Source organism: Haliaeetus albicilla, chromosome 20 (genome assembly GCF_947461875.1).
Source record: "Haliaeetus albicilla chromosome 20, bHalAlb1.1, whole genome shotgun sequence".
Taxonomy (NCBI): Eukaryota; Metazoa; Chordata; class Aves; order Accipitriformes; family Accipitridae; genus Haliaeetus; species Haliaeetus albicilla.
In genome coordinates this window covers 21,321,042-21,348,388 of record NC_091502.1, presented here as the reverse complement: position 1 = coordinate 21,348,388, position 27,347 = coordinate 21,321,042, and the positions used below count along the sequence as shown (strand labels likewise).

Here is a 27,347-nt window from a genome sequence, read left to right as displayed (position 1 = left end):
TGATGGACAGTGGCTTATCACCTACATCTGCCAGTTCCCTCAGGACCATGGGATGCATCTCATTGGTTCCCATGGACTTGTGTATGTACAGCTGAAAATAATACAGCTGAAATACAGCTGAAAATATTTTTACTTGATGGCTAAAAGAGGAGCTGAAGTACAGGATGAAATAATTGGTAAAACTCTACAGGAAATGTCTCAGTCAGTCATGGGAGTTTTTTGCTGACTTTATTGTTTCTGCTAGGGTAAGTTTTTAAAGTCTTAGTTTGGGGATTATTTTTATGATTTGGATAATACTATTGGAAAAAATATCTAGGTTGGCCAGGTGTCTTCAAATGTTGAGAGTCACAGGTCCCAGAGGAGATACAAATATAACATGCATCACCGATTTTCACAGAGATAGGTTGCTGACAAGCATTTTTGTAGCATTAGGTGTATAGTTATACATAAGTAATATGGATGCCTGATTTAAGCACACTTTTCTCAGATTCCATAGACAAATTGTCAAATTGTATTTGTAAAAGCTCTAATTACAAGGGGGTTGTGTATTTATACCTGTAGAGGTACATTAATTTGGTTTATTTGGTGGTATTTCAAAAAGAATTCTCCCCACTAAGAGATTTCTTTCCTCCTTCATTTTTCTAATATACTTACTTTGAGTATTATTTACTTTATTTAAAGAAAATGGATTATTAGATTTATTACATTATTAGAATAATTAGATTACCTATTTATTCTTTACTGAGCCCAATAATTTTCTTTTGACTCATAAGGCTTCTAGAAATATCTTGACTCTTGATTTGAAATCATTAGAACATAGAAAATATACTAATTTCCTTGTAGATGGTTTCACTCATTAATTATCCTTTGTTTTCAAACACTGAGCAGGTTTGAAATAACTTTTCAAGAACTGGCTACATTTAAACAGGTTTTCAAAACAAGGTATTTATCTGATTGATCAGATTTCTAGCTGAAGTTTGTTAACATATTAAGCTAATAACTCTTATCAATCGAATGAAGAGGAATAGTTACAGCATGGCTAATGAATATCATCATTGTACTCTCTATTGTAAAACCTAACATTTTGCTCATTTAATGAAAATACTGGCTACCTCAAAAAAAAAAGCCTAAACCTGTGTTTTCATGAAAGCATAGGTTACTTCCACTGTTACACAATTTTATATCATATTTCTCAATCTAACAATAGGTTCCCTTTAAATAGTTTCCTCAATTACAGTAAGTACAAAAAATAAAATCCTAGGTGCTTTGATACATACAGGTCTTCATCGAGTACAATACAAAATCAAGTTGTTCGTATACAAATTTACAGTAAGGGCCTTAATTTTTTTTTTTTTCATACAAAAAGACTACAGTAATTTCCTGGATGAAAATTGCTGTAGGTTTATTTTTAAGTACTGTAATAAATGCAGTTGAACTTTGGAAGTTCATTTCTTCTTCATTCATGCTGTTACCATGGAAATGTGGATTTTATGCTTAAATGAATTAGCTTAGTTCATAAATTATAGTTCATAAATTATAAAAGTAAAATGTTAATTCATAATTGGAGAGTGATGGCAAATCATGAAAAGATAGACATCATTTTCCCCAAGTTTCATTTTCCCCAAGTTTTTCAAACAATCATGGTAAATGATTTTTTTGAGGGAAAACGAGCATGGGCTTCTAATCATCTAGACTTTTTACCTTGTGTCGAGCTCTACATCTATCTGGGCTGAATCACGTGCAGTGTATATTAAAAAGGCCCAACCACCTTCTATATTACCTTCTAGCGGGAACAAAAGTGAAGATACTCCCTGTCTTATTTTGCTCTTGGTATTCTGTCTCACAAACATGCACTTTGCATGAAAGCATATCCCTGTATATGTGTGAATATGTGTGCACATATTAAAAATGCAGAATAAATGGGAATCTGTCTGTCTACACACACTGCTATCACAGTGACAATCTTACCCCAAAAAGGTGAATGTATAAAGAGTACCATGTGCAGATGGCAAGCTTCAGCATCCATTTGCTCTTCCAGCACTTCAAAACTATAGAGTTTAGGGCTTCATGTCTTTCCTGCTAATTTATCCACCCTTATGACCTCCCAGAATTGGAAAATTTAAAAAATACTCCAAAAAGAGCAGTTCTGCTAAATGAATCTCATTTGGATAATAGGTGGTACGTTCCTGGTGATCATGTTCTTGATCGTCACAGAAACATTCCCATAATAAGAATAAAGGACCATCTAATGCAAAGATTGTATTCCCTTCATGAAAGATTTTGAAGGACAGGTTAGACAAACATTTGTCAAGAAGAGTCTATGTACAGTTAATCTTCCATCAGCAAAGGAGACAGCCTAGATAATCTGCTAGGATTCCAAGTTGCCCTGGCTTTTAATATGACTGTGGATGGAAATACCTTTTTGAAGGTGTTACTGTGAGAATGCAAGTCAATAAGAAAGGCAGCTGTCCTCATAGTCACAAAATGAAACGCATGTTGTGGAGACTTGTTAGTCATCAATTTGAGTGAAATTCAGGGAATTCGGTTGGGGACTTTCAGAGCTGAAAAGTCTTCACAGTCTAGGTCTCTCAATGAAGGCTGTAATGGAGTCATGTCTTCTCAATCAGTTGGATAGGATGAGGTATAAAATAAACTTGATCCACAGGTTACAAGTACAGCAGAGGAAAAATGCGGCTTTGAGTAACTCAAGATGCTTTGTGAAGCTTAATCCAGTTCCTTCTTTGTGGGCTTCTGTTCCTTGTTTTGCAGTATTCTGTTTTAAGGTCATTGGGAACAATCAGGAAGCTTTTCCTGCAAAATTCCCAGTCATAGAAAAGACTCATAGGATCAGGCCATTGTTCACTTTTTATTTTTTGGCCATATAGTTTCTTTAAATTTGCTTATTATAAGTGGTTTTATGGCTGTTTCAAAACACTAACCACGATGGCTTGATTCATAAAATATGTATAAATTTAATATTGAGAAGGAATGATTTCTAAGTAAAGTATGTGTTTTTCTCATATATCTGATCAAAAACTTTCTCAAGTGCGATCACAGAGGACAGAAAGCAGAGAGCTTGGACGTTAGGAGGAAAAGTATTAAATGCTCAAAAATGAGATAATTGTATTAACAGCATGGTGCAGGAAAAAGGAAACAGAAAGTTTTCAGGAAAAATTGTGGCTTAAGTTAAATCAGCCCAAGGGAAGGTCTTTGCTGTTTACTGGCCTGGAAGGGAGGAAGAATATTTGACACAGCAACTTTTGCATCAGAATGCCAGGGTGCCAAAGAGATGTTTACAATACTGGAGATGAGAGTTTGTAAATAATCTATTCAGTCTTTTTCTTTTTTCTTTCTCTTTCTGGAAATTTTAAGATTTGCTGAGCGCAAGCTGCTGATTTAGTTCCTCTGTCTGTGATGTTTTACTAAACTCTGCTATAGTGCAAAAGCCTAAGCAAGCCTTCTTGCCAGTTGTGGCTTTTGTTCCACTTTCTTCTTTCTGCACTTGTTTCCAGATGCCCCATAGACTAAATCCACTCTTCAGGAGTCAACATTTTCCATCTAGGAACCGTAGACCCCACAGCACCCAAGACCTGCTGTCCGCACCAACGCTTCCTGCAATATCCCACCCCCTGACATGGATATTTTCAGTGTAATGAACTTCCTGTAGCTGTGGAAAATAACATTTTTGTGATGATTTAAAGTCTCAGAAGTGGGGAAAGGAGTAACATCATTGCAGTTTAAAGCTCATGTGCTGAAATCAGAGGCACTTAAGCAATGTAGGACTAGGGTGCTATACAGATTGTATCACTGCAGTGTGCAAAGACAGGGTGTGATGGAGCATGACTGTAGCCATAGTGCCATGACTGCACAAGCCAGTACCTCCAGCATTACTGCAAAAAGAGGGAGAATTACACCCCTGGCTGCTGAAAGTCAGTGGCGTGGATTATCAGTGTTGATACTAATAAGAGTTGCATGGCCAGACCCTACAGATGGCTTTGAAAACCTCCACCATTATGTCCAACTCCCTGCAGATATCAGCCCTCCACTCTTTTGGAGGACAGGAGTGTCATTTCTCCCTCTGTCCACTCGGAGAGCAACGCACCCTCTTCTTCAGTCCTTTCCCCTTCTGTTTTCTGTGTTTTCTAGATAATCTCTGCTTTACTTATGATCATCAGAGGGTGATCGCACAATCAGTCTCATTGCAGCAAGCCTTTGAAAAGCGATTTATAATATTTACCCGCAAATGTGGTGCTTAAGTGGGGCACATTGCGCTGTTTAGAGCAAACGCTAGAGAGCGTTGCTTTCTTTACTGCAGTCTATTGCTTTTATTGTTATTCTTTAAAATACCACCCTTTCCATGACGCCTGGGAAAAAAACCAAACTTAAAAATGGTTAGGCAGCTGAGGATCAAAATATTACTCTCCAGTATGGTTTGATTGTTCCTCTACAAGGTTTTCCTAGTACAGTCTGCCTTGTATAGTGCCGTAGCACGCTGGGGTCCTTGACCACAGCTTTGGGATACAATGGCAACAGGAGATTTCTGCTGCTACAGCTATTGCTACTACTGCTGCTATTAACTCCTGTTGCTCTTCTTCTGGGCAGTGACAGATGCTGCAAAGGGCTGTCCCCTCCTCCCCTCCGAAGCAAACTGTCCTGGGGGCCTCCTGAGATCAAGGTCTTCCAGGGCAGCACGTTCCCTCTCCTCCCTTTGAACCTCTGCAGACAACCAGGGTTTCCTTCCAAGTGCTCCCTTTTGTCCTTCTGAAGGCACAGGAAGATAAAAGTGACCATGAATTTTCACGGCTCAAGGTAGTGGCTCCAGTGGTTTCTGTCATCTAAGAATATTCAGGTCACAGGTTTTGTGTCTTTTTAAAGAGGGTCTGTAATGTGGCTCTTTTGGACTACTGTCTCTCTACTGTTTTTATACTTAACCTTTTTTTTTTTTTTTTTTAATGGAGTGACTTCTTTCATCTGTGGGGTTCTTCGCCATGGTCTCCTGTTTAAAGAGGCCCTGAACACTTGAAATGTTCTGCTATTTTTGGCATGTCTGGCAGATTGGGGCAAAGGCTTTTTCCTCACTCACTGTTATCAACTGTATGTCAAAGACCGTAAATATCACCTATATGTGATGCTTTTGAGTAGCTGTTAGTCATACTAAAATACTGTACGTCCTTGATGAGAATGCTGCCTTTAACAATTAGACTGCTGCAATAAGAAATGTTTTGGCAGAGGTGAACAAGCCCTGCAGGGATCTGCTTGTGTAGATTACCTGGAGTAGCCCCTGCTAAATGTGTTAGGTTGGGCTGCTATCAAAGTAATACCTTGTTGGCTGGTACAGAGGTATCAATTTTCCAGCAAATTCCCCAAAGCCCCACAGTTATAATAGGAGGCGTCTGCCACATGGATGGGAGTCTTCCCTTTTCACTCTTGCAGTGTTATGAAGGTCAGGGTCTGTAATTTCCTAGATAACTTTTCCTCCTAGACACTCAGGAGTCATGGGAGGTTTTTGTGACTGCATTACTTTTTGTTTTCCTAAATGAGTCTGAAGTCTTTTATACAGGTGATCGCGTGGGTATCGTATAGTTACGCAGCCCTCCTTTCTATTTGTGAGATTCCTATTTTCCCCACATTAGGTTTGTTTGCCTAAAACCAAAAACATTAACTTTTTAGGATCGTGAAGAAGAAAGTTGTTTCAAAGACTTTGCTGACTGAAACCTTGTGTAATTCCTTTGGCAGAAAGGAGGCTTGAATTTGATTTTCATATGCAGCTACATGCTTGCCTGAGCCTTGCCTCGCTGTTCAGAACTGTGCATCTATTCATCTTTGCTTTTTGAATTGCACTTCTCTGGTGGATGAGAATTCCCCAAGACCTGTGATATTTTTTCAATGACTAAGATGCTTAATTTTAATTGTTAATGTATTGTACTGCAAAATAAACCATGATTCCTTTCCCTTTCTATTCACTTGAAGAGTGTCAGAAAAACACATCAATTAATTCTCCCATGCTTTTGCTGAGCAACACGTTACTATGTTTTAGCTTATTTGATGGCTATTGCTGCAGACCAAGTCTGAACTATCCTAACTTTGGGATATCCCAGCTTTATGAACTGTGGCATCTAGACCCCAGTTTCATGACTAACAAAAATTGCTGAATTAGATTTAAGAACAGGGTTCACCTCTTTTGTTCTGGAAGTCATTGCTTGTGCCAAAGAAGGTTGTGATTACTAATTACATAATTTGTATGACAGATGGAGCTGGGGATCAAATCAAGTAGCTGTCTTAGGATACATTGTAAAGCAGTATCTAGCTTTAAACACGACTGCCTTTTTGGTTCCTAAAAAAAGGCACAAACAATGACAGGCTAAAAATAGCTGTTCACTTGGAGTCGACGACAGTTTCTGAGAGCTTGTCTTTAGGAAGATGTTGGAAAAAACCCTGCCGTCTTTTCCCCTCCCCCCTTTTTTCTTCTTTAAATGCACGTCCTTCTGTTTAAGCTTCTTCACCTCATTGCCCACAGAAAGATACCCACTGACTTTGATAGGACTTCAATATTTCTGCAGATTTCCGAGGGGGTTTACGTAAAGCGTTATTTAAAGAAATCCTAAAAGTCACTGCAGATATTTCTATTAAGTTATGCTTATCCTACACAAATTGCTCTGTGCTGATAGAGAAGGAGGTAGTAAAGCCTTTTCCACTCTTTGCCTCCCACAGTATCTGCTGCAGTGAAAAAAAAGAGGCTCTTTTCTGGTTTTATTCTTGAAGACTGCTTCATAATTCAGTATGAATATCGGTGGTTCCCGGTGCTGTAAACAAAAGAGTTGAGTCTTTGACTTTGTGTCCCTGCAGTCTAGTAAACAATCAGTTAATTCGTAGCAAACCAGCGTGGACAGGAGTGAAAGAAGTGGTTTGATCTTATTTTTGTGCTTGTGAATTAAAGCTTTGCCTTCTGGCTAGGTTCTGAGTTCCTTCCTTCTGGAAGACATTTGAGCATTTTGAATTCAGAATATGTAGTTACAAATGTGAGGGCACAGCCTTCTCCAGGATTTTTCTGCTTTCATTTTAATTTTTCTCTCTGTTTCTAATCCCAGCAAGCAAGAAAACAGTTTGAAAACGATGTCCAGTGTCTGAGCTAGGAGCACAATGCAATTCAGGAGCTTTAGAACTAGTCCGCTGCATTTTTATTAAATGAGAGTGAAGGAGTAGGTGGGACTTTTTATTTAAAAATAGATTAGCACAGGGGACTGAACTTGCATTTGAGGAAATGTTAATAAGCCAGCCAGCCATTGTCCTTAATCAGAGACTGTATTTGTAAGTAGAACATGTTGAATCTGTCATGATTGATGACGTTGTCTTTGTTAAAAGGGATGCTGCATCTTTAACAAGAGCAGACAGAAACAGTGCAGAATCTACAGTAAATTTGAGAATTGGAAGAGAAACCTTTCTTCATTTTTCCGTGTATAACATTTGTAAAATATTGAAAAGAAAACATCAAAGCCAGGGGGAAATATAAGTAACTCGCTGCTTACATTTTAATTCCTCACCTTTCCCCTCTGGGTGAGTTCCCCCTCCTTTTTCCCCCCTGAATTTAAAATGCTGGAAGGAAAAGCAACTGAGGTCCAAGTTTCAGATGCTGAATTCTCTGCTAATTGAAATTACTGGGCATATTTCTATATATAGTCGGTGAAGAGATATGTAGCTTTCACTCAGTGCCTTCAAGACATGTCTTTTTGTAGTCAGAAAAACAGAGATCAATGCATTTTCAAACTGACAGAGGGAACGGATGCTCCTTAGTAGCACATGCTCGGGATCGTGTGTGTACCGTTTGTGCAGAGCAGAGACGCTGAATACTGGTCCATATGCTCCTTGTTTACTGCAATGTTTTTTGCATGTTACTGTGCACTCCGGACTAATGTGAAGGTAAGAGGAGACGAGACAACAATTTGGCAGGAATGTACATGTAAAAGCAGCTGCAGAAAATGTCTACCTTGTGTTGCTGAGTACTTTGGAATTGCTAGCTGAACAGGCATATTATTACAGGTGGTTGTGGAGGCTTTGTTTTATCGTTCTCTGTGTAGCTAAAGAATAGAAGCATGTTTTAATTTTGCAGTTTAGCAACCTTCAGTTTTTAACTGCTTGCAGTTCAGGTTCTGGGCTTGTATGATCTGATAAACATGTTTTGCTACTGTCCAGGTAGGCCAGAAACAAGATGCCAAAGGCTGTTTGTGCAAGGCTACATAGCTTTATATAGGATAAGAATTCCTATACTCTAGTCCCCAATGCATCCTCCAAGTGATGCTGCTTGCATGCTTTCTCGTTGATTACTTGCCTGAAATTCGGGGGTCTTGCTGCTGTTATCCGGGTTGTTTTTTGTGCTGATTTGTTTCTAACTTGAAACAAAATGCATACAAACAAATTATAAGCAATATCCTAAGAAATAAGCAAGGGGTTATTGCTGCAAAATGCTACAGAAAAAATGCCAGCTGGCAGCACTGGTCTCACCTTAACTATTACCCAGCGTTTGTCACTCATGTCAACATTTGCTTGCTCTGTTAATTAGTGTCAGAACTTCAATATAAGTTGCTGGATATATTACCTTCTCTGCAAGTAGGACAATATTAGCAGACAGGATCATTGGCATTGAACTGAGCTCTAAGCCAAGCTGTGGGCCAGCTGTGGGAATCCAGTTGCATAATTTAAATGAATTACAGTCCTTAGTCAACATATTGGGGAGGTACTTCTGGCATTCTGGCTTTTTCAAGTTCAAATGAGTGTCTGTGTCTGGGAAGGAAAGCACTGGTAAATGCCGGATAATCACAGTTAGAACTGTTTTACCTGGAGAAATAATTGTGAAGGATATTTTGCTTTCAAACTGCTTTAAACATGCCTTTGAATTAAAGTGAGTTTTCTGTATTTGCACTTGGTTTGATAATAATGAACTTCATATTTATTTATTAGGTCAAAACTTTTTTTGCCATTTGATTAAAAAAGTATTTTGCATTAAAAGCTCACATTCTACGAGTCTGCTTCTATGTATGTGGTCAAGATCTCTACTGCTGATTGCTGTACTGAATTGCTAAGCTTTCACATTTTATTACTTTCTAATTAACTTTTGCAATTCACTTTCTGTGCCACTTCTGAGGAAGAAAGTGAAAAATATATTTTCTTTGAATATGTGGGTAACAAGCCAAAAAATACAAGTTAAAACTTTTAATACTGTTCTGTCTTCCTAAAATACATCCATTGTCCTTTCCTTATGCTTTCCCTATAATGTATTTGGCAGGTTAGTAAATTATATCCACATTATATGTCCTGTGTTTTATGCAGTAAATTGTCAATGAAGAGATGTTTTGAGATCAACCATTCTTTATTGCTCATTTTGTCCCCCAGACTGCAGTGCTGTGCTGAAAGTGTTCTGTCAAAGTGGGTCTGATGTTGAGAAATATTTCTCAGTCTAAATAAGAATAGGTACAGGGGAAATTTGACTATGATTATTTTTACTGTAATTTCCATGAGATACCATGTCATTAAGTCCCACAGCAACTGTTAGGATTCTCATGGGTTTAACTTTTGAAATGTCTTTGTTTCCATTCATAAACACAGAAAAAAGTGAAAGGTTTGTAGTAGCCCAAGTCTGACGATTGTTTGGATAAAGTAGTTTTAATTTGTTGGAACTTCTTCAACTTGTTAAGTGTCTCTGGAGGAATTGTTTGATATACAGTATCTGTTATTTACATGATATTGTTCTAAGGATGTTGTCTTCATTTGTTCTAATTTCCGCAAACTCATACACTTTCAATGTATACTTTGATCATCTATTTTCCAAGCTTTGCATTGGGCTACAGTAACATAAAAAAGCTGCACAAACTTTGCACATCCCCCCAGGAACTGGCCAAGTATGGGAGTGCCACTTGCATCTTCAGTAGTTCCTATTTTCTTTTTCTGACATTGAAGATTACTTAATAAGTAGGAGTTTATTGAAAGGTGCTCCCCATGCCTGGTCATTCTAAAATGTATTACATAGTGTTTCTGCAGAACTCTGTTGCTTTTAACTTGGTTGGCACTAACATAAGCCACAGCTTTATGGGTGGCCAAAATAAATGAAATACATTATAAAACATCTGTTTCGAGTTTTATATTTTCCCCCTTTTAAATGGGTGGAAAAATCTTAGTGGTTCTCAAATATTTTAGTCTTTAAGTCATAAGATAGAATTAAACTATAAGTACAGGCTGTAACAGGAAATAGATCTGCTTGCCCTGGAAAGTGAAAAAGAAAAGCAATTGGGTCTGTTTCTGATGGCAGCTGCAGTTTATGGCTTTAGAGAAAGCAGATTTTTCAAGTTCAAGGTAGGACTCTCGCTTCTTGATTGCCAGTCTATCTTAAACTGCCCATGTGAACTTAGTTGGCATATGCAGACTCATAAAAAGGAAAAGAGGTCTACCCCATGCATTCTTAATCAAAGTCTATTTTTACAGCTGACTAAAGAATAGTACTGACCATGAACACGTACCTGCCTATGTGAATAATTATTTCTTCTTGCCTGAGCAGAAACCAAGTCAGTGGTTAAGAAAGGCAGAAAGATGTCTGAGAAGTTACGAGCAAAATATCTTCCTCTGTCAAAGTTTCTCTGGAACTACATTTTTAAAATTAAATTCAGTTTGAATTAAAAAAAGTAAAAAGAAAATATAACTATTGCTTACTATTACCTATTTACTTGACACAGCGTTATTAAGCTTCTACATTTCTGTTGTATCTCTTTCTTGCTCTCTCATGTATGCACAATTTTGTGCCTCAGTGGAAGGTATCATAAATAAGCCCAGAAGTCAGGGAATTAAAATCTAAAAGCAGTGCCTCCAAGATCAGAAGTGCTGTTGTGGAAATGTGCAGTGTGTTTGAAAAAGTGGACTCCTACTATATGTGGTAGTTAAATATGTTGTTGTATTTTCAGCATGAGTAAGTCTCAGGAGCGGAGGCTAACTATGGCAGGGGGTTTCCAAGTGTCAAATGTTTGTAGTTTTAATTGTGTCCACTGTGTATTGAAAATACTTTCTGTATTTATATGCAAGAGATTTTTAGAGGTTGCCATTAAAAACTTTCTGTTCTTGGCTTAGGCAAGTATTTTAAATTCCCTCAGTATTAGCAATATTTCTTGTAAAACTATGGGAAACATTGCAAATATTTAAGTTCCATAGTCTGAGCTAAGCTTGAAAAACTTTTATGGACTGGGGTCTTGCTTTCCTTTTAAAAGTTTGTAGGAGTTTTGCCTTCCCTTGGTAGACTCTGTGTGTAGTTCTGACAGATTTTACTGGGAATCTGGGCTGCTATTTCTGGCAGCCGGTTTGAGGGTCTTACTGGAGGCAGAGCCGGTGCTTCTGGGAATTTGGGTAGCAGATCTGATGCCTTTCATTTGTACTTTAGCATGGGACTTGACGCGAGCCCTGGGCTCTCTCACCTTGAAACACCTCCTCAGCAGCAGTCAGCACTGGCTTTGGGGTCGTCAGAGCTTCACATAAAGATCGGGGGGGTTTGTTATGAATTCAGATCCATACCCTTTGAAGTGCCAAAGGCTTCCCAGGAGGCTCAGAGTTACTTCAGGAGGAGTTTAAGGCTGTCTTCATGTTAATGGGTACACTTGGCACCTCACAGAACTGAGCTCCTACCTGAACACTGGGTTAACTAAGAGCCTTTTTTTTGTTCTGGCTGCTAACTTTGGGTCACTGCGGTGGTGATAGAAGTCTTCTACATGCCATCCCTTGTATCTCCTGTGCTTCAGCTAAAAGATTCTGCTAGGCTGTGTCAAACAGGAGCCAAGAAGTGATTTATGGCTGAAATTTTGACCTATGCGTTGTCACTTCTTGAGGATCTTAGATGATGCAGAGGACCCGTTGGGGTAGCAGTGGAATATTGCCAGGGCCCATGGAGGGTGCTAGGAGCTAGCATCCTTTAATCACTTTAGCTCTCTCTGTTCATCCTCTTGCATTTCAAAAATAAAAGTTAATTATGTTAACCTAGTAGTTTCCAATTGCAACGTAAGTTGCGGATTAAGCAACAAAGGCAGGAGAATCATAGTAACAAATAGCAAAATGTTTCCTTGCCAAAAGCTGCAAAACATCACAAATGCCAACCCAGATGCTGACTTCTGTCTGCATTTTTAAATTTACTTCCCCTCTCCCAGTATATATTAATGATATAGGTACATAATTAAGTTGTGTATATCACATATTTTGCAACCTGTACTGAGAACTGTTCTGGTCTTCCAAGGGAAAAGAGTTTATGGATCTTTCAGAGTTGGGCCTGTATTGCCAAAATATGTTCTGCTGTAATCTTATGGTATTCTTTGCAAATGGGGGATGAAGTAAAAATGATTTGGACTCCCAGCTCTCACAGACTTGGTTTCCTATGCTTATTTTCCTCCTTTAAATGTTCTGTCATGCACCATCCTCTAGCACCTCTCTATTACGTGAAGAACAGTTCAGAAGTCACATGAATGGCTTTGATATAGAATTTTAAAAGGAGTAAGCAGGAAAGATTGGTTTCTCACTTTTTCTAGTGTAATTAATAATAGACTCAGGGGTGGTTTTTATCTGAGTTTACTCTGTTTTGTAGTTCTGTTTATGTCTGACAGTCTGCCTTACTTTACTCATAACTGCATAGTCATAACTACAACACAAGTGGCAGGTCAAAGTACGGTTCCTCTACTACTGCAGGACACCAAGGCAAAATGAGGTTAATACTAGAAAGCAAACAAAGTTGGTATGGAATTTCCACCCTGAGAGGTCTGGGGACAAGGAAAAGGGTAATATTATGTAGCTTGTGAATATCTAGTTGCATTTCCGTAATATATCTTGTCATCTGTTTATAAAATGTTTGCCTAGGCTATAAAATAAGCAAGACCTTGAACTTTATAAGGGATTTGTTTAACAACTGAGGGATCTAGCCTTGAGAGCTAAAAACAGCTGAGCTGTTTGTATTGCTGTCATCCTTTCATTAAATAAAGACAGAATTTTAGGGAGGAGATAACTCATTGCAAAAAGGGGTTAGTGATCTCTTGGACCAGCTTCTACAAAGAAAGCGCTCTCAAAATTGCAGCGGTAGTAATAGCACAGCATTTCTTTCTTTTGGTAGCTTGCTGTACCTGTTACTAAAATATATTGCTACTGCCCACTCTCATGCTTTGCAGGAAGTGAAAGTTCTCATTTATGGCCCAGTTTTTGCAATCACAGCAGCAATGTTAATAGGAATTCTGGTAAACAGGAGATCTGAATCCAGTCTCATGCAGTTCAAATAGTAGTTCTGTCTGAATAAGAAGTACATTATTTGAATCCAGAAGATTGATTTTTCCACTTCTGAAATCAAACTTGGCCAGATTTGCAAGCATTTATAATACCTAAGTACGTACTGTACCACTCCACCCAGCTGCAAGTGTTGATTTACAATACATGACCATAACAAGTTATGAATGAAAGTGTTAATTAGAATAGATTAATAACACAGCAGCAGCTTTGGTTTTCTAGGTATAATAAGATTGGGACTATATTTAATCCATAGACCAGAATAATATTCCCTTAAAGGCCATTATAAATGTGTGAATAGGTACAGAGATGCTAAAATGACAAGCACAGTATAAGAAATTAAATCCACTACTAAGAATTCTTTATGAACACTAGGCAAATATGAATATTATGCTATGGGGATAAGGAGTACTTATCTAAAGTTAGAAGAGTTAGTTACAAAAATAGTGTCTGGAAGATACAGAAGCTAGGCACTATTTTCTTCATTCAGAAATTTCTGGATAGATACTAATATGAAAAAAAAAAAATATTCCAATTCTGTTTTGTGTCTCCCATTTTGATATGGGCTCATTAGAGCTTATCTGATGAGCTATTCTTATCGGAGATATATAATTGGTCTTTTTGTTAGAGGACAATTGAAAAGATCTAGGACTGTAAAAGTATTTAAATTTGTTGGGTTTTTAATATGTGCAAGTAACTAGAATATAATATGTCTATATGTGACAATTTTATGTTTACGTAAAAATGATGAAAAGTTAAATCCTCTACTGTTAAATCGCTGCTGATAGGCTTGCCCTATGCACTTAAGATGCCAGTGTTTGTGTGACTTTTGTGAGATTGCAGGGAAATTAGATCAACAAACCTGACAGCAATGCTGCCTACAAAATATTGAGAAACATGACCCAGGCAAAAGTAAGTTGTGGGTTTTTTTTTCTTGGGAAACTCTGTGACTTCTATCACCTGGATGGGGAGAAGTGGGGAAGACCATTAATCAGTGATGGATGGAGTTGATAATATCGTGCCACAATTAAAGGCTGCCCAGCAATCTGTCATGGTTAGCTTCTATCTACATTCACTTCTAACTTCACCTGTGTCTCCTGTCCCATTTGTTCGTGCTAAGTTGGATAAAGATATTCTCTGTCTGTGGTTGAGTGGAATGTTGCATTTTCCAGGGCTAGCCTTCACAGGTGTGTGCTCTCTTAATGCTACTGCTACTGGTTGTATATGTATTTTGGACATGCTGAGATGTTTTGTTCCTATCCTGGGTCCCATGTTTTTGGCATGGGATGAATGTATGAAATACTTGTACCTGGTTTTGGAGGGGGAAGCCCCCACCCCTTTCCTTCCACGATATCCTTACAGACAGTGGGAGGCAAGGAAAGTGTCTTTTGGAAGTAAAGATGCAAAAGAAGATTCCAAAAGAAGAATTGATATTTTTCCAGTTGTGGACACACACCAAAGAAATGAACTCTGGAACACTTTCAGGCAGTCTGCATTCCACCTGTGTCCCCATGCCAAAATAATGAGTGATAGCTACAGATTAATGACTAATACAGAAGTTACAGAATGAAAAAACTATTATTAAAAGCATAGCCATCACTGTTTTCTCAGAGGAGGTGGAGGTGGCTGATTTTTCCCTTTGTATCTCTGGACAGATCTGAGTGTTTGAAGTAGTATAAATTCTCCTGATAACTGACTAGCTCCCAGACTTCTTCTGGAAATACAAGTAAAACAAAATCTGAATCCCGTAAAAATAAATCAAAGAGACCGGGGCACAAATGTTTTTTGTTTTAGTCTCACCAAAGAGGTAAATCTCTCAAATTTCAAATAGGAATCTCTGCAGAGAAGTAATTGGGAAGGCTTGCCTGCCTTTGGTAGCACAGAAGATCATTAAAACCTTAGAAAAGGAGGATTGACTGGACAACTGAAACTCAGAAAAGCATTTTCATCCAAGTTGCAGGACAGATGAAGAAAAATATCGTAGATAATTCACACATATTTGCAGATAATTTGGACAGGATTTTCAGCCTGCTCCAGATTTGTTTTCAAAACTTCAGTTTTCATTTGCAAACAAAAATAAATGGCCAAGTTTTCAAGTTAGACAGAACAATCATAATTAATCTAGTCTGTCAGCGCAGACTGTAAAACTACCATGAATTGTTGGAGGAAGGATACGTCTCTTGACACCTGCTATACCTTTTAGAAAAACATTCTGTTTCTACTGAATAATTTCTAATGAGGGAGAACCTCTCACAGCCTTTACAAATGTATTATTCCATGGGTTAATTAGTCTGTTGGAGGTGTGTGCCATATTTCTAGTCTGATTTAACCTAGTCTCAGCTTCCAGCTTTTGGGTCACTTTCATTTTTTTGCTACATTTTAATCCAGTGGACTGAGGAGTCCACTGCAAAGGGTTGTTCCCCCTGTGAGCAGCTCTAGGCTGCAGCGAAGGCATCACCTAATCATCTCTTTGATTAAGTAAATAAACTGAGCTCCTGGCATCTTTTACTGCAAAGCATGATTGCCAGAGCTCTCATCCTTCTCATGACTCGTCTTTGAGCTCTCTCCAGTTTCACAGCAGGCCTCCTGATCTGTGCATGCCACAGCTGCACGCAGAGCAGTTGCAGCCCCGTGCAGAAGTAATAAATATCCTGGCTCCCACTAAAGATACCGTGTGTATGTCCAGGGTTATGCTGGCTCCTTTAGCCACTCTGCTGTGCTGGGAGTGCACGTTCTGCCCCGTATCAAGCAGGACTGCCATCTGCTTAACAGCAGACCTCTCTGGAAAGTGCCCGTAAGGAAGAGTTGCTTGCTTTATCCCAGAGTTAGGACTTTATTGCTGCCTGTGTTAAAAAATACATTGATCTGTATCAGTGACCTGTCTTCTGCGCCATTTACCACACTACCTTTTTTCTGTCATTGCTAAATCTCATCAGTAGTAAGTGACTGAGATTTCTCCCAGATTGATCAACATTTGAAAAGCATAAGGCCAGGAGCAGCCCACGAGGATCCCACTGAACAGAGCTGATCAACTGTCCCATTTGTAATTACATTCTGAATCCTGTCAGTTAGACACTTTTAAATCCATTTAATGTGTGCCATTTTGATTTTGTTTTTAATAAAATGTCATGCAGTGCCGTGTCAACTGATTTACAGAAGTCTAAGTATGTTATATCAATATTGTTACCATTGTCAGCCAAATTTGTAATCCCATCTGAAAAAAAGATAGCATGTTAGTTAGCTTGACAGGCTCTGTTTTCCATTAACCTGGCATTATGTGTGTTTCTTTCCTTCAGAAATAAATATATATTTTATCAGCATTCCATGCTAAGTGCTTTTGAAAAATTAGCCATAACTAGCACAATAGAAATTGCTAGGAATGAATCTTTTTAAACCCAGTCTGTGTTTAAGTCCCTATTTAGAAATCTATCTCTAGCTAAGCACTAATCGAAAGTCAGGCATTCCTGAAGGGTTGATCTTGCAAAATAGGGATATTCCAGTTAAAATGGAAAAGTGAATAAATTGTGAGTGAAACAAAGCTTGTGTGGAAGAGATGGTTTCTTTTATTGGACCATGTCTAGTGGTTGAAAAACAGCGGATGTTCTTCTGGGTCCACAATGCCCTTTGGTCTCACTTATGTCCTTAGATTTACATGGCTATGATAACAGCTAGCAACTCAGCAACTAGACATTCTATGAAATGGCATTTTGTTAGAAATGAAATCATACTACATAGTTCTTTTAGAAAAGGGAAATGTTAAGACTTTGAAAGGTGATTTCTCTTCTACTAGATGACCCATGAAATCAAGAACGTGAATTCTTGCTGAAAAGGTATTGGAGTGCTGACCAGTACTTTCATACACTCTTCCTGTGTGCTTTTGAGATGTTATTAATTTCTTATGAAAACCTGTTTTGTAGTGAATCAGATGATACATTCACACATCTCTTGTAGTGCTTGAGTTCTTAAAAATGAGGACATGAAGGCCACATACTGGTTTCTAGCCACATGTGTAACCAGAAAGTGAATATAAGGCATTTTTGTCTCTAAAGCAAGAAAGCGATCTAAAGAACTCAGGTGGCATTCAGCTCACTTAACTTCAGACATAACCAATGTAAACATCTATATCTAGTGATTTCAGGCTCCCTTTAGTGTCAGTAGAGAGGAATTGTCTCTTCTAAGGCATGATTCGTATGACCTAGTTTAAATATCTACATGGGGATGAGATTAATTGTGTCCTGAAAGTGCCAGTTTCTCTCCATTTACCAGAGAGAGCTTAGGTGACTAGCTGAGATGTAGGTCTCTCTCTTATAGACATTTCCATCTGGTCAAATTAATCCCATCCTTCAAAGCAGCAAAGATGGGATTTGTAATGCTGGTCAGGCAGCTTTTTCCCTCCTTCCTTTTTGCATGTAACAGAAGGAAGACATAAAAATGTGGGGAGGAGGAGCAAGCTGTTGTGAAGGGTCAGCCAAGATGCCCTGGAGATGAGGCAAGAGCAAGAGCTTGCAGGACTATGAGATCATCTGATTTGTTTTCCTTTGTTTTTGTCTTGGTTCTTGCTTCTAAATTGCTTAATTAATATACAAAAAATAAGCAGTGAGTAATTGAACTGAGCTGTTTGCAGCATGCTTCCCTCTTGCCCAGCTGGTAGATCAGCCCATTATTTCAATGATGTTCAACTGTTATATTTTATTTCAGTTGTTTTAAAGTTATGAGAGAACAAATTAAGGACCAAACTCTTATGTTTGGTTCTTTTCTGAGAGCTGTGCAGCTTTCACAGTGTCGGCAGGTGCTGCAAAGGCATTAAAAAAAAAAAAAAGAGATAGAGCACATAGATTGAGTATTTTAGGTGTCTTTGAGGCAGGGGGTCTTCATCTGAGCTTGGCTCCTATCAGCCAGTAAATCTAGATAACTGAGAAACCAGTTCAGCTCCCCTTAAATTAGACACCCACAGTTGTCAGCTGAACAGCTAACTGTATCATCAGCCTCAAAAGGGACCCAAAACTATGGGATCATCCCGGGGGTAAACTTGGCTAGAAACACAAGAAGGAAGAGTGAACATGGGCCTAGAAGTGTAGGTGTGACTCTGGAAGACCTGAACTGCTGCCACGCATTCACCAGAAAATGTCATTAGAAGTAATAGAGTCACTAATGCATCTTAGGGGGATATTTTGTGAGGATTAATTAACAAATATTTGTACAGTACATCCACTGTAAATTTGCCATGTCTCTATAATACATGGTAAAATTAGCAAGCAATTTAAGTGTCAGGGACTGTTTAAGATAATTAAGATAACTTTTCAAAAGTTGTTAGGAGCTGGTTACCAGGGGATTTGTGAAGATCTAATTACCATTAGCCATCTGACCGAAACAGGTGACTTGATCCTGAGATTTTCCCCCAGCTAGATTTAAATGTTGACATGATCTTTTAAACAGATCAAATTCCACAAATTTTGAGAGTTAAGTTAATATTTATTTCACTCTTTTTCACACATAAAATGCAATACTTCTCAACTTAAAGATGAGCTCAGATTCAGTTGTAACCTGTAGCTTGTTGCTATGTAATTGTTTTTTACAGTATTAAGCTAAGGGAGAATATTTGCTGTCTTCTGTTTTTAGGGGAACTCATACATTTAATACAGAAAAATGTTTTTAAGATTTCTTGACAGGCTAATAAATCATGAATGGATGGATTGTCCCCCATCAGGATATAGTTTCACACAAGATGATGAAACAAAAGATATATTTTTTGTGGCCCATAGTTGGTGGCATACATCAGCTCCAATGGAAAAGGAAAAAAAAAGAAATGAGAGAAAAGAGAAAAGGAAAAGTTTCCCCAGTGGTCAGCCAGGAAGAGGACTGGTGGGGGTGCCCTGGACGAGCATTCCCTTCTGGGTGTCTTCTCCAGTGCATCAGGTGTTCCCTGAATACCTTTTCCAAAGTAATTTTATAGTTTTCTCAGGACCTTCTCAGTCTCCCCCATTGGTTTTTCTTGCCTGTTATGCCAACAGAGCTGGCTGGAGCACTCATCGATCGGTCAGAGACATTGCAGAGCTGATAAGCTTTGTGCATATACCTTATGGGGAAATACTTAATGGCTGTCTAAAAAACTACTTTTTACTGGAATTACCTTCTAAGCTCTGTTTCATCCCTAGCACAGGGTTATAACTCAAAATTTAGAGTCTAAGTAGTGGCAAAGGGTGAGTGGAAGGAAAAGCAATTCACAAGGGCTAGAGGTACTGCCACAGAACTGAGGGTATGTAGGTGGGATGTGTCAACGGGGGAGGCTGACTACAACATTGCACATGTAGGACTGCAAAGGGAAAGTCCTGAGCGTTACACGGATTAAGGCAATGTGCAACCAATAAAAAATTTTGTGTTGGGAGGAGAATCAAAGAGAAAGTAACTGTAATAATTTTTCCAAATGAATGACTACACAGACTCCTTAACCCTCAGTGGACAAAGCCCTTTGGCACTGATCTTGCAATTGACTGGACAAAATACCTCCTCAACCTCCCCCACTCCCCCCAAATCCCCAGCAGAAATACCTCTCGTCTCTCCTTGCTAACTGTAAACAGCAATGAGTCACTTCTGGGTTTCCCTAGTTTATTCTGGTCTTACTCATTTCAGTTTTATTATGCCTAAATTGCATCTGCCATGGCTCTGTCTCTTCTTCACACATATGCAATCTCTCCACTGCTGACATTTGATGCTAGTTCCTGGCTTTGCATCAAACTTATCTATGGAGCACTACTTTTCAACACAATTCCTGCATCTCTGATCCCTCCAGTGATATTTTCTCATTGAAATACTGTCTGTTTCTCTTGCAGTGCATATCTTTCAGTGGGTACCTTGGGACACAGCTCAAAAAAATTACTAGCCTTACTGTTTCAGATCTTCCAGATCTTCTTCCAAGGTTTTTTGCCTTCTTTTCCTTTCTGTGGCTCTCAGAAGCTGGCTGCCGTAACCTCTGAGAGTTTGCCTTTACATAGTGTGTTTAGGGCAATGCAATATCAAAACAATGCTATATCAATGCTATATCAACGCATTTTGCATTGAAGAAAATGACAGCAGAAAGGCCAAGATAATAATAGGGCCTGATTTTGGACCTACACACATTGCAGGGTGATTTCTCACTGCTATAGTGGTGTCCTCGCTGTATCTCATCCCCATCCTTCCCTTCCAGTCTGGCTTAAGGACCACAGTTGCTCCTTCCTCATCATTTCAGGGAGTTGTGCCACTGCCTTCTCTTTCCCTTTGCCTTTCCCAACTCAGTCCCCGTCTAAGCCTCTTTTAATAAAATATGTCACCAGCTGAAAATCACTGCCCTGTGTTTTTCATTGAATTTTTCCTATGTTCAGCATTTTTCCCCCTCAAATAACTAAGCTGCTTTGCTGATCAGTTCTTCTTGTTCATCGGAAGATTTTATTTTGCCCTGTTCACTTCCTTCTTCCAGGGAAAAAAAGTTACTTTGTTCTCCTCACTTTCTTTACCAGCTAATACCAATTCCTGGTTAAGTTAAAAATAAACAGAAGAAGTTGTGTTGGTTTTTTTTCCCCTTTTGTAATTACTTGTTAGGTCTGAAATGTTATCAACCTAGAGCAAGAACAAAACTATACAGTACCTATGTGAAAATTCACTAGCTTTTGTTTATCTGAAGGTCACTAGTGAGTAGAGGCATAAAGGCTTTCAGGATGAGAGATTTTAAAGATTGAAGTGGTTTCCTTTAGAAAATACATAAATTAAGAGGCCATAATGCTAAACATTGTAAAGAAGATAAATTTTCTTTTTGTCTCGAAGTTTTCCTACATATTTGACAAAAGGGACATCCAGTGAGGCTGAAAGGCAACACTCCTAAGCCTGATGAAAGGAGACGTTATTGAAAGCAATAGTGCATCGCTGGAACCCAGTGACAAAATACCATGGATGCTGAGAGTTTGGAAGGACTTAAAAAAGATAAAAAAATTGGAAAAGTGACGTATGATTTCAAAATATGGGCTCAAAAGTACAAACTGGATAAGTTATTCTATTGTTGTTCAGATTTCTTGCCCCTTCTTCTGAAGCAGCTGGTACTCTTCTCTGCCAGACACAAGTCAGTGAATAAGATGATTCATGACAGTTTTGTGTTTCATGTTATAATAGTAATTAGGAAAAAAAAAAAGAAAAAAAAAGCCTTCCTCAAAACATTTATTTAAAAGTGGCTAGAAAGCATTCATGGTATAAACAGAAAATTGAAAGTATTTAAAACACACAAGTGCAAAAACCTGCTCCAGAAAAATAGCAACAGGTTTGGGGATTAAATGGTTTTACATTCCATGTAAGAAAATAATACTTGTAAAAATTATCTTCTCCTACCCCCCTAGTTCTTCCAAAGGCCTTCCAAAATGTTGCATGTCAGTGGAAGCTTTTAAATCTCTTGTGTGTGGCATTGGTTGTGCACACTCATCCACATATACATCAGAAGAGACGAAACTGTTGAACTGGGAGCCATAATACCTTTGCTCGTGTTTCAACTCATTTGCTGCTTTCTCATGAAATCACTAGGGTTACTTTGACTTAATCTTCTACTTTCAGAAAATGTTTTTCCAAAGAAGAGAACTAGGACTGTACCAATCCCTTTAGTCTTCAAATGAATTGCCTGTTGTCTTAAATTAATTTAGATGGTGGTAGCTGTAATTTATGTAATATTTCTATCAACAGAAAAGAACATCAGGATCAGTCACACAGTGCTGACAATTAGAGTAAACAGAAATCTTTCATAGAGGAATTACATGTGTTTGCAGGTCTTGCATTACCTTTCCTGGACCTTGTTCTGTCAGCAAGGTCTGTATCCTTACATAGCCCAGCAGTAATTATTTCTTTTTTTCTGTAGTGATCTAATCCCAGGACACCTTCTATCACCTTTTATCAGCAAAACCACCTTTCAAATGGTAGCTAACCAGAAAAAATATGCCATGTAAAAACGAAACCCAAGTGGTGAATACAGACAACAGCTGTGAGCCTTTTCAGTTGGAGAGTTTTATTTGGAGGCAGTATTCATCCACGCAGATGGTTGAGATGGGCTATGAAAATGCATTAATGTACTTACTGCACGAACTTATAGTATTAGAAAATGCTCATTATTTGTCTGGAAGAAGAAGAAACAACCTGGATGGAATGCAAAGCCTTAAACTGTTATGGCCGATAATGAACTATACAGATCAACTCTAGAAAATGTTGATAGTAATTGTCTGTGGAGAGATAAAGATCTCTCTCTGCTAACCCATTTGGTAGATAAGCTCCAGCAGAAATGAGGTTGGGAACCTCTAGCAATAACAGCTCAGTTTTTACTCAATGGGAAAAATACTAATTGTTCCTCAAGTCTGAATCCTAGGTCATTATAATTTTATGAAGAAATATTCATGAAATTAAAATAAGTTCTTCACAGAGAATTCAAGATGCACTGTTTCTATAGGTAGGGAAAGAAATGCTCTGCAAACATTAACAATAATTTAATGTAGGATTAAAACATCTTTTAGTGACTACTCCGGTGAAATTCTCATCCTTTCTGTATCTACTTTAGAGCACATAGAAATGCCACAGATGTTACAGAGCCCTCAAGGCTTTTCTTCCAGCTTTAAGAAGATTCCCTTACAAAAGCCTTTGTAGAAGACAACTGTAAACTCTGTGGGAAAACAACCCACAGCCCTGCAAAGATTTCCAATAGCACTGGGTGGCCGTTGTAGGCTACAAAGCCCAAGGCTAGTAGTTACACCATGCTCTTTCCAGCTCTTTGAGCAGCCTCAGACCAAGAAGACAGAAATATAAATGAAATCTGCTTTATTGCCCTGCTGCTCTTAGGTTGCAGTTCCTAGCCTACACCTGTTAGAAAATTGCCAGAAGTCCCTGAAATATGTAATGTGCAGTACTTTTCATTAATTCTGTTTCATACTATTTTGCCTGCTCTATTAGATAGAACAAATTGCTGATTTAAGCTATGAATATTACTGTAACCGGTTTTCTGGGTTTTTTTGTTATTTGGATTGTAATTATTACATCACCAGTTATAGATATATACTGCTTCACAGTAATTAATTTCATATGTGATTGTAATACAAACAGAAGAGAACTGAATGTAGCTACACGCTGTATTCAGAACTGACTGTGTCTTCTCAGCAGAGGGGATTTGTTCAAGTTCTTTCTGTTTCAAATGTGTGTGATTTCAAGGTTTATTCATGATGGTTATTCATGCAAACATGCCTAATTGTTATGGAGAGTGTCTTTAATTCCACATTCCTAATCCAGAAAACTGGGAGCAGGAAGGATTTATAAGCAACGTTGACTCAGTGGGAATGATACCTTCTAACTCAAGAAAGCTGTTGCTTTGATATGTTCTGAGTCACAGCTGCTCACTTGAGTGGTGAAAATCCATTTTTCACTGCTTTTTGCTCCTGTTAGACCTGCTGAGCCAACTTAAGTAAATGAGAGCGAGGAGACACCTCTGTCCCATTTTGCACATTGTCAACAGAATTGTTTCCCGTGGTAAGTTCCCACTGAAAACAACGGGGGACCTGGAGGTATCACAGAGGCATAAGCTGAAGTTTGCGGGATTGCTCTGGTGTTGTACTGAAGACCTGAGGCAGCCAGCAGAACACTTATTGATGCGGTTGTGTCTCAGAGGCCTGATTTAGGGACAGAGGCATATAGAAAGTGATTTTCCTCTTCGCAAACGGAGCACGTGCTCTGGAGTCACTGAATAATATGGTGATACCCTAGGACATTATGTGCAGTTACTTGTCATAATACTTTTTTCTACCTTTTCAAGACCACAGTTTCTTCCTTTTTAAAAATAGAAATATCTGTGATTTGCTCTACTTTTTAGTTTGTATTATGTTGTGAAGCTTACTTTTAAAGGTTTACATCGTAATTCATACAAGATGTTTTAGCTAGATAAGTAAATTGATGGTGATAAACATCAATAGCACATAACAGAGTTAGGAATGATGAATATTAGTAGCAAGATTCATACACGGTTTTGCTTATGTACCTAGTATTTATGCCAGATTGAATCTTCCTTAGAATAGGTAATTACGCTACATTTATAAGGTAAGCAACATTTTAAATAGTCTATTGTTTAAATTGTTAGCTGTAGGCTAGGCTGAAAGGCAACTCCATTCAACTAATTGCTGCTATGACTCAGACCTTGTAACAGATATGCAATTAGATTTGGTTTTCTTTCAAACCCCAGCTCTGATTTTCTTTATGAGAGAGTGTAAAGAAGGGGAAAGAATGCTTTTTGTCTAAAGGGTACCATCCAGAGTATAGGAAGCCTAAGAGAAGGAAAACTTTTACATGTCATACTGCTGTTTTAAGTGAGAAGTTTACACGTGCATTGAAATGCCTGTATTAAAGAATTTAGGAGTACTCAGCAGTAAGACATAGAGTTATCTGTATTTCTTAAAGCTGATACAATCTGTAGCTTACTATCTTAACTCTGCTGGTTTTTTTCACTATATTTCTCCCAGAATTGTTCTAAATTTTAACATTTTATTTAAAAAAAAACAACAGAACAAAACCCAATCAATTAAGATTTTGCTTCCCCTGCCCCAGACTTCTTAAAAATCTTACTATTCAGCCCCAAATGGTGCTCAGAGCACCCCAATCAGCTTTATTCTTTTTCTCCCCCCCCCCCTTTACAATTTAAGGCATACTAACTTTTGATTCTGCAAATTCAACTTCAATTCTGAAATTGAGTTTGAACTGTCAATCCCTTCTGCATTACCAATGAAAGAGATTTGATGAGTTGGAACTTAACTTTTCAGTCCTTTGAGGACAAAAAGCAGCTCACTGTGCCAGCCTGGGTGGGTTCAGCAATGCTAGCAATGGCAACATTTTTTACCCAGCAGCTTGGTCTGACTGCCAGGACCAAATATATTGAAGAAAAATATTATTTTCATCACATTATGAGCTCATTTTACCCTTGCTAGACTTTCTGTACAAGCACAGAACTGCAAATTGAATTTCTGATTCTGTTTGAAAACCTGGTAAGATGTTTTCAGCACATAATTCAGGATGGGTTTAGAGTTTATTGGATTCTTCTGACCAACTTCAAGTAAATCAAGAAGCCTAAGTTAGGACCATAGCTGCCGTAAGGTCCCTTTGGAAGAAGACACTCAGCTCTAGAGGACAGTTTACATTAGAGCAGAGACTGGATAACAGCAGGGTTTTTTTAACTTGGACTTCTCAATTAAGTCTCTAAAGGTAGGTTGAATTAATGAGGCTCCTTATCAAATCTCAGGGTAAGCAAAGTGTTTCCCTCTCTGAACCAAGATATATCACGGGTATATCTGCCTCTCAGTAAGAGGAGTTTGTGAACTCCCACAGTTAAGGTGTTTGAACTGGATTCAGGCATCACACTTCAGTGAAATGGTGTACCTGTGCCTGCAGCTGCTGTTTACTTCTTTTTTATTTGTTTGTTTATGTTCTTGAGGAAAGATGGAGCATCAGTCTACACTATGTACCATGTGGCCAAAAGGAAGCTCATAAATAGTGGCTGAATAAGAATCTTGTAAAACGATATCTCTGGGCAAGAGGAGTTACAGGATATATAACTTTTTTTCTTCTGCCTGTGATGTTTTGCTGATACTAAGGATGAAATCTGAAATGTACATTGCTTACTAGGACAAGCTGATGAAAAAATCCAGGTTCATTTTGTACAAATGATTCTCTGTGTCATTTGCAAGAAATAGATGGTTATCCCCGTGTCTTTTCATTTTGCAAGTGATTTAATGCATTACATCCTTCAAAAACAGGAGATGGTACCTTTCTACAGAGTAACTTCTGTAAAGGTAACTAATGCTTTTTCAGGCACTTTGTCCTCCTTAACGAGATTGTGAAATGGAATAACTGGCAATTGATTTCCCGACTAAGGGTTAGTCTTTTTCCCCATTTGTGCTGTGGCTAGATGTGAGATTTTAACATTCTAAATAGACTTGGTTCCTGTTCTACTACAATTGTTACTATCATTGTCAATATTCTAATGACTATTTTATTAATATTGCTGTAATATTATGCTTTAGTACTTTTAAATATTCAACTTTCTGGAAAGAAAAACCGAACATGCTCTCTAATCACCTTGACCTTTCAGCTAAGGTCATTCTAGCTTGAATGAGAATCCACGCTTTAGGTATCTTAAGTAATGTAGCTCCTAGTTGCTTTTCATTAATATGGCCATTATAAGATTTTAAGATTCTTCCTGGAATCTGCATATATTAGGATATGTGTGAATACAAATAACGTACTTTGGCAACTTTGATTTGGCTTCAGAACCAGTTTCACAGTAATTCACTGAAATACAAACCTAAGAACAGGTGCACATGAATGATAATCAACAGAGGAAGACTTAACTGAACCAGCTCTTGTGGTGGGTTTGACCTTGGCTGGATGCCAGGCACCCACCAAGCCGCTCTATCACTCCCTTCCTGAGGAGGACAAGGCGAGAGAAAATATATAACGAAAGGCTCGTGTGTCGAGATAAGGACAGGGAGAGATCACTCACCAATTACCATCATGGGCAAAACAGACTTCACTTGAGGAAATTAATTTAATTTATTACCAATCAAATCAGCGTAGGATAATGAGAAATAAAACCAAATATTAAAACAACTTCCCCCCACCCCTCCCTTCTTCTGGGGCTCAATTTGACTCCTGGTTTTCTCTCCCTCCTCCCCCCTCCAGCAGCGCAGGGGGACGGGGAATGGGGGTTGGGGTCAGTTCATCACACGTTGTCTCTGCCGCTCCTTCCTCCTCAGGGGGAGGACTCCTCACTCTTCCCCTGCTCCAGCGTGGTGTCCCTCCCACAGGAGACAATCCTTCACAAACTTCTCCAGCGTGGGTCCCTTCCCTGGGCTGCAGTCCTTCAGGCACAGACTGCTCCAGCGTGGGTCCCCCGCGGGGTTACAAGTCCTGCCAGCAAACCTGCTCCAGCCTGGAGCATCTCCTCCCCTCCTTCTGCACTGACCTGGGGGGCTGCAAGGCTCTTGCTCTCACACATCCTCACTCCCCTTTTCTGGCTGCTG

The 27,347-nt window shown here is 38.6% G+C and overlaps 1 protein-coding gene across 22 annotated transcripts in view; it reads left to right on the top strand.

The window, feature by feature from the left end:
- DLG2 (discs large MAGUK scaffold protein 2) overlaps positions 1 to 27,347 on the top strand; it is a 1,018,165-nt gene that overhangs the window by 250,326 nt on the left and 740,492 nt on the right. The window contains exon 1 of one of the 22 annotated variants that reach the window (XM_069808477.1): positions 7,629 to 7,917. The exons of 20 other annotated variants lie outside the window; for them this stretch is intronic. In XM_069808477.1, the coding sequence (XP_069664578.1) occupies positions 7,798 to 7,917 (120 nt within the window). In that variant the 5' untranslated portion in view covers positions 7,629 to 7,797. Of the gene's footprint in view, positions 1 to 7,628; positions 7,918 to 27,347 lie in introns of those variants that run through there. One more of the 22 variants, XM_069808481.1, reaches the window with a different exon arrangement.